Below are 7,543 nucleotides of genomic sequence, written 5' to 3'. Positions count from 1 at the left end.
CTACTGGATTGCAATCCTTTCAAAGTTGTCCAGAATTTCCTTAACATATTTCTTTTGAGAAATAGAAATTCCGGCAGCTGATTGCACTACTTCAATATCCAAAAAATAATGCAATTTTCCAAGGTCTGGCATATCAAATTCAAGCATCATGAACTTCTTAAAATTTTCAAACATCACACCATCATTTCCAGTGTAGATTAGATCGTCAACATATAAACACACAATCAACAATTTTCCTCCATCACCAATTCTAACAAAAGGTGTGTGTTCATATGGACATTTCTTAAGCTCTTGGAGCTTGTTTTAGTCCATACAAGGCTTTCTTTAACTAATAGACTTTGTGTTCATTTCCAACCTTAATATAACTAGGAGGTTGATCAACGAATACCTGTTCTGCAAGTTCTCCATGCAAGAAGACCTCAAGAAGTTCTCCATGAGCATGTTCCAATGGTCATAGTGACCATCAAAGCGTATTTACTATGTATGAAGTTATCTCAGAATACATTGGCACTGGAAGATCAGTTGAAGAAATTATATATGAAGGCAACTAAAACCGTTCTCCTCCCGAAGCCTGATTTATCCAAAGCTTTTGATGCTTTTACCTGCCGCGTCAATTGCATCTCTGCTAACAACCAGAGAGGAAGTGGAAGGGGCACCAACAGATCCTGGGACTGGAATGCCTGAAAATAGTGCTGCATCCTCAACAAAAATTAACTTGGAATTAAGATTGTCAAAGCAAAAGTACAGATGATCATAACTCTACCGCTGCAAATGAGTTTCTTCCTCTAGTCCAGAACAAGACAAGTGGTCTGCAGTGCAAGAAAGAGCACTTGTTCAAGCTTTAAAAGCTTTTCCAAAGGAGGCTAGCCAGAGATGGGAGCGGGTACACTCAATATGGATCAGTAGTTGCATCTCTATTTAATACACAAGGTTTCATCTGAAATGATTTTAATTTTATTACACTTGGAAATACCTTTCGCAGTTACAACAATTGCTTTCTGTAAAGAATGAATGTATCTATCTATATAAGGAATACCAAACAAAAGCATTACACCAGTAAATATAAACATCATATTTCTTAGTGATCTGAAACAAAATGAATGCACCATTCACCAGGCTAAGTGCAGGCAACAACCTGCTATCCAAATAGTCTTCTTAATCTTTCAAATGGACAGAGTGAATTTTTGCATCAAACTTGTAAAGAGAGGGAAATTCAAACAGAACTATTTTGGAGAAATTTCTGTTAGAAAGTCTTAATTCATATCATCATGGTTACATTTAACTGCACATTGGTTTTGGATTTTGTGTAATTTACACATTGGTGTGAACATTAAGACTTCACCATAGTATTCATTATCAGTTGTCATTTGCCAAGTCTCTTTCTACATAAGGCACTAGACAGAATTAGTTGTGGTGATGATATCTACAGCTGCTAATGTTAACATAACTATCAATTTTCTGAAATAATTTACAAGGTGCCCTGCTAGCAGCAGACCGCAGAGAGATTCACGTGCCGTAAGGAGTTCAGATTAACGAATTCACAATGGACTAATTAAAAAAATAATAATTTAATATTAAAATCCGATGACAAAAATCAAATGAAAGTACAATATATTAAAAACTTAACTTCAAATCAGAGCATGTATACTTAATTTCAATAGGGTAAAATCAAGCTTTCACAAAAAACCGTGGCAAAGTCTAAACTCAAATAATCCGAAAATAGAAGAGGATTCAGTCTCTGATCTCTCACGTCATTGCCATTGATGAGCATGTAGAAGTTGTCTTCTAGGCGCACGAGGAAATCACCATTGTCAAACATGTATAGTGGAAAGTCAAGGGGAGTCGGCAAGTCATGGTCTAGTAATTCATTCACATTATTCAAATTGAGCAATTTAGTCCAAGACTTATCAATTCCAAACTCCTTCATCTGCCAAATGCTAAAAAATTCACGTTTAAAGATAGAAACACACAGACATTCACCCAAAACTCCAACATGTGCTTCAGTTCTGTTATCCCAGCAGGATATAGTTGGCAACAAGAACCTCACAAACTCTTCCTTATTCAAATCAAAGGAAAGAATCGTGGCATCACAATGAAACGGGTCCTCATGGGCTACCCAGTTGAGAGTCCCGTTGAAGTAAACTCCAATTATGTCCGCATTTGGTGAATTGGCCAGATCGGGAGGGATAGATGAAACAACGTGTCTCCAATAAGTGTCACCCATGTTAAACACAAAGCCCTTGTGATTTTTCCCGAGGAATAACACCTTGTAAGTGTCACTAACATGATCATAGCCAAAGCCTATGCCAATCCAGAGATAGAAATAAGTGTTATGCTCGTACTGTTGTTCTAATTTGAACGACTTTTGAGATGTAGATCTCGTGGCAGGATTCCAGAAACAAATCCACAAAAATTGTTCATGAGTTCCCATCAAGCAAACCAAGCCATTGCAGGAGCCTATTGGCGTGTAGGGATGTTTCCAATTGGAGCTTAAGGTCTCCAATTCGGAGGTAAGAGTAAGAGGGTTTTTGAGCTAGGATTTGACATGCAAAATCGAGATGTCAGCATGTGGGATGTCAGCAACTGCTTCACGTAACTGCCAGAATATTACTGGCGGGTTGGTGTTTCGAGCGGAGAATGGAAGGTGAAACTTGTAGGCAAAGTGGTTGTCGGAGATAAGAGAGTTGAATGATTTGGACACCAACTTAAACCGCATAAGAGATTTGACCGGAAGACGTGACAGGATATTCATTATGAGTTCAAGTTTGTTGATGAGAGAATTGAATGATTTCGACACCAACTTCAACTGCATCAGCGATTTCACTGGGAGACGTGAGAGGATCTCCATCACGATTTCTTCAGGAATAAATAGCCCCTCATCCTCATCACGTCGTTTCTTCTCGGCTTTCATTACCATACTTTTTCTTTCTTCAAACAAACCAGGTTTACAGAAACAAATCAACAAACAAACCAGGTTATTTATTATTTTTTGGAAAACATAATTTTTCATCGAAAACGTGATATCTTGATTACAAATAAAATAAAATTTGGAGATGTGATAATACCATATTTGCATTTTCAACCCACCAAAATAATATTAAGCTGGTCTCTCACTTTAAACGAATGATGAAATATGTCCCTAAACAAAAAAAATCGCATTTTGAATCTCCCCTAACCTAATCACGTTGCATCGCCGCTTGTAAGCTGATCACATTCTCCGCCCATTGCTTTATTATGTTTTTATGTAAAGCGCTTAATTGAGGTTGCTCTTATGATTCAAAACAGTATGAGAACATAAGGGGAGATTTAGAACATGTAGATGAGATTAATTTATTAAGTGCAAGTCCATTGCAGCAAAGGCAATGTAAAATTTAGCAGATCACAAATATATATGCTTGACTCAAAGAGAAATTGTGTCACTTGGATTTTACGGGTGTGCTGCTTGGATTTGTTGATGAAACTATATATGCACACGTTGATGAAATTGTGTCACTTGGATTTGTTGATTAAACTTTGCCACTTGGATTTTAGGGGTGCGCTGCTTGGGATAGGATTAGCGGCGTTGGGAGTTGAAGAAGAAGTTTCATGAAGGAGGAAGATATGAACATTAATTTTTGGGTAAATAGCGCCACGCATAAGTGTCCGTGAACCTCCCGCTTTGACTGTGGGGTGTGATAAAATACCAATTTCCTCAAATCCCTCCACCTTTCCCTCCTGAATTCCTTCATGAAATTAAGAAACATGTTCCTAAAATTAAGGAATACTTTGTATATATATACTCAACTTCAGATTAATGAATCAACAAGGAAATCTATCCTTCTTACATTTAATTTGGACCAATGAAGGATGCACACGTGGAAAATAGTAAGAAAGAACCAACTAGAAAAATACATGTGTCCTTTAAAATACACAAAAACGAAACGATCCCGACGTAACCAGTCATTCATAATATCAAATAAATCATTTTCGTCTTTGGTAAATTTACCAAGAGCTGTTTTTATTTGGACATCTTGTTTGGGCTACTGGATTTATGTTCTTAATTTCTTGGCGCGGATATTGGCAGGAATTAATTGAAACTTTAGCATGAACTCATGAACAATATGACTCACTTTGGTGGATAAACTTTATATACTATAAGATTAAGATTAAGATAATGTATAGTTGGATTTTATTTTATTTTCTATATGGTATGAACATAAATTAAAGTGATTTTGTTATTTTATTTAAAATAGAGATATTGGAAGATTTGTTATGAAAATTAAAAATATCTCCTCGTTTTTAAAAAGAGCACGAGTTTTATAATATCTGCTGAAGGATATTTATTTTTCATTTACTTAGTTAAATGTTTTGGTTTATAATTTAGAAAATTATTAAAATATGTGATTTCTAAATTAGAGATATGGTTTAAAATTAAAGATATGATTTATTTTAAACTATGATGTGATAGGAAAATAACTTTGAAATTGTATCTCCAGATTTGTAACTCTCAGAATTCAATTGTTTGATTCCGGGATTTTGAAAACACGGAATGCAATTTGCCTAATTTGTGTTCCGGTTTTGAAATTCCGAAACATCAGTGCCAACACTTCCAAAAACTAAAAATCTCAGGAATCATGTTTAATATTATGGGATTCAGAACTTAGAACACTATAAAAGCTGGCATAAAGAAAAAATCACTTGCAGTCAACAAAAATCTACAAGACTTAAAATTGAACATCAATTATAACATAAAATTAATGTACCAAATTTGCATTACAATACAACTCAACTAGGACATTTTAATTACAATGTTCAAACTTATGTGATGTCTAATTGTCTATATAGCTATGGGTCCCTGTGAAATTGTTTAGCAGTATTTAGCTTGTGATGTAGAATATTGTGCCATTGCAATGTAATTGCGGGCATAAGATGTCTGTCCTTTAAAATAAGATACATATCAAAAACAAAACAACCATTTTAACATGAAGTTGAGAGTAGAACACAAAACTATGTAGTTGAACCAATATATACTTGCACACAGTGATTTCTGTTAACATAACTAACAACTATAGTCAAGTATTGATTGGGTAGAAGGCCTCCGTGGCAAGAAAGTTGAACACCCTTGACCTGACACCTGAATGAAAATCACTTATAACCTTGTTACAATAAGATACTTCGTACAAATAAGTATATTTTGAGAACGTCATTGTATCCTCAAATGTAACATAAAAACAAATTCAAAACTCATCAACTTACGAAAACTAAATTTTGCGGGGGCCGGAGTCTAAGAATGCAAAAAATCTACATAAAAATACCTAAAGTCGGTAAACTTTTCAAAATTCTTGGGAGGTCGTGGCCCCTGCCAGCCCCTTCATAGATACGCCACTGCTCATTGAGATTGCGCTCATGCGCCAAGGCTTTGTTAGCTATGATTGAATTTTTGAGCTTTTGAGCAATAACAATGACTGGTGATATGCGGTTATATCCCCAACGATCTAAGCTATTTGGATGAGGAGGAATAAGTTGTGGATATAAAATTACTAAAAAATTCATTGGTGAGTAAAAGACAAATATGAGTAGCAATGAGAGATAAATGTGGGTAATTTTGTAATTCATGTATTCTAACAAAAAAGTGAAATAGAAAAAAGACTCAAATATAATTCTTACATTTTCATTAACTACGTTTTCACACTTATAACATACTTAATTACGTTTACATTTGTTTTGGCAAACATGATAAAAAAACATAAAGGTACATTTTGCTCTCTTAACAAACTTAATGAAAACTGTGATTCCTATTCAAATATACTCTAGTGTTTGTGATGAGAAATATTGTTTCTTTAACATAGTGGATTTTGGATATACAATAAAGAGTTTTGGATACACAATAGAAATCACGGTGAACTAAAATTTTGGTGGACATAAGCAACTTCACTTTGCTTTTGTCCACTATAAATTTTTGGAGTGTTTTCATAAATACACATATAAATGCTTTGTTTGATCTTTGATCCCTGTTATCTAATCTGCTACGCCCTCTGCTCTTTGCCACCGTGTGAGCTCCAAGCGAAACCGTAGAGGAGGAAGCCAATATTGATGACCCGGGTGTAATTTGCTAATTTCTTGAATCTTTTATTAGTTTTTTTTTTAGTCTCATGTAGTATTATTTTTAAGTATTTTAGATTTGCATCTATTGTGTTTGTATGTTTTTTCTAGAATTTTCTTCTTTTTATTGAGTCTTTTGGTTTTTCCATTGTCTTCTTATCCTTTTTAGCTTCTTAGATGAACTCTGGTCAATTTCATGTTTTTCTTTTAATAAGAACTAATGGGGATTGATGGTTCATGGAGTGTTTTTAGTGGTGTTGATGGCAATATTAGCTCAAGTAGTAAGAGCTATATTAACTGAATCTTTTCATGTTTAATTTTTATTGTTGCTTGAGTTGATGCAGGTTTCGTGCTTTTTCATTTGCAAATGATAGTTTGATAAGACTAAGGGATCTGGGAGTAGATTGACTAATTTTTTCTCTACACCTTAGGGATAAGGGTAGGAGTTGGTAGTGTTGGCCTAATATGCATGATTCTCAATCTTCAATTAAACTAAGTACTACGGCATTAGGCTTAGTAATTTGAATTGAAATTTTTGCTTGATTAAGGATTAATAAGTTTTGGCTTTTGAAAATAAAAAAGGAATTAATAAGTGGATATAAAGACTTAATTAATCACCATAAATAGGATTCTGAAGTTTCATATATACTTGATTTGTTTTTTTTTCTCAACACAATTGGAATTGGTGAAACAGATCCCTGGGTGCTATTCTTTCTCATTATCTTTTTATCCCTTTAACCATTTTTCTAGCCTTTTTCTCCGTGCTAAAGTTTACTCAATAATCATATATTTTGTTTTACTTTTATACTCTAAATAAATAAGTGAGAATTTGATGAGATCCTTTCTTTGGGGGCGGTAGAGGGAGAAGCCAAGATAGCTTGGGTAAGATGGAGTACAGTGTGTAGACCTAGGGAGGAAGAGGGTTTAGGAGTGAAAAACTTAGGTCTCTTTAATAACGCACTTTTAGGAAAATGGAGATGGAGATTGTTGAAGGAAAAAGATAATTTTTGGTGCAAGATCTTAAGGGCTAAGTACAACAATTCGGTACCTTCGAATGCGTCAAATTGGTGGAAAGATCTCCACTTGATGTGCTTTGGGACTGAGGGGGGGATTGGATGGAAGGAGGTCTTAGACGAAAAATTGGGGAGGGTAATGAGGTGGACTTTTGGAATGAAAACTGGTTGGGTTCAGGCATATTGAGAGAAAAATTTGGGAGACTTTTTTAATATCTCTAACCAGCAACACAATACAATTAAGGAGATGGGTGCTTGGCTAAATGGCTCTTGGCATTGGGAGTTTAATTGGCGCCGACCAATTCTAGATAGGGAAACCAACATGGTAACCGGACTTCTACAAACTGTGTCTTCTCATTCTCTTTCGGAGGGCATCCTAGATGATTGGCTCTGGACAAAGGAGGAGGGGGGCAAATTCTCTGTTAAATCTGCATACCTTCTTCTACAAG

General features: G+C 35.1%; 1 protein-coding gene across 1 annotated transcript; it reads right to left on the bottom strand.

Moving 5' to 3' along the window:
* Positions 1-2,431, bottom strand: LOC130735906 (F-box/kelch-repeat protein At3g23880-like). Its single transcript, XM_057587778.1, has 4 exons — positions 1,759-2,431; positions 974-1,021; positions 603-692; positions 1-125 (listed from the first exon to the last, which is right to left on the bottom strand). Exons 1-4 carry the CDS (start codon positions 2,429-2,431, stop codon positions 1-3), a joined length of 936 nt encoding a protein of 311 aa, XP_057443761.1.
* Positions 2,432-7,543: the final 5,112 nt, after the last annotated feature.

This window comes from Lotus japonicus, chromosome 2 (assembly GCF_012489685.1).
Source record: "Lotus japonicus ecotype B-129 chromosome 2, LjGifu_v1.2".
In the NCBI taxonomy this organism is placed as follows: domain Eukaryota; kingdom Viridiplantae; phylum Streptophyta; class Magnoliopsida; order Fabales; family Fabaceae; genus Lotus; species Lotus japonicus.
This window is presented reverse-complemented; position numbering and strand designations above follow the sequence as displayed.

Excerpts from the sequence above, each read along its gene's own strand:
- LOC130735906 (XM_057587778.1), bottom strand. The coding sequence starts at position 2,431 with ATGGGAACTCATGAACAATTTTTGTGGATTTGTTTCTGGAATCCTGCC. Across the intron at positions 693-973 it reads AATTGTTGTAACTGCGAAAG|CACTATTTTCAGGCATTCCA; the intron begins GTATTTCCAAGT and ends TTGAGGATGCAG. Across the intron at positions 126-602 it reads AGATGCAATTGACGCGGCAG|ACCTTGGAAAATTGCATTAT; the intron begins GTAAAAGCATCA and ends TTGATATGCCAG.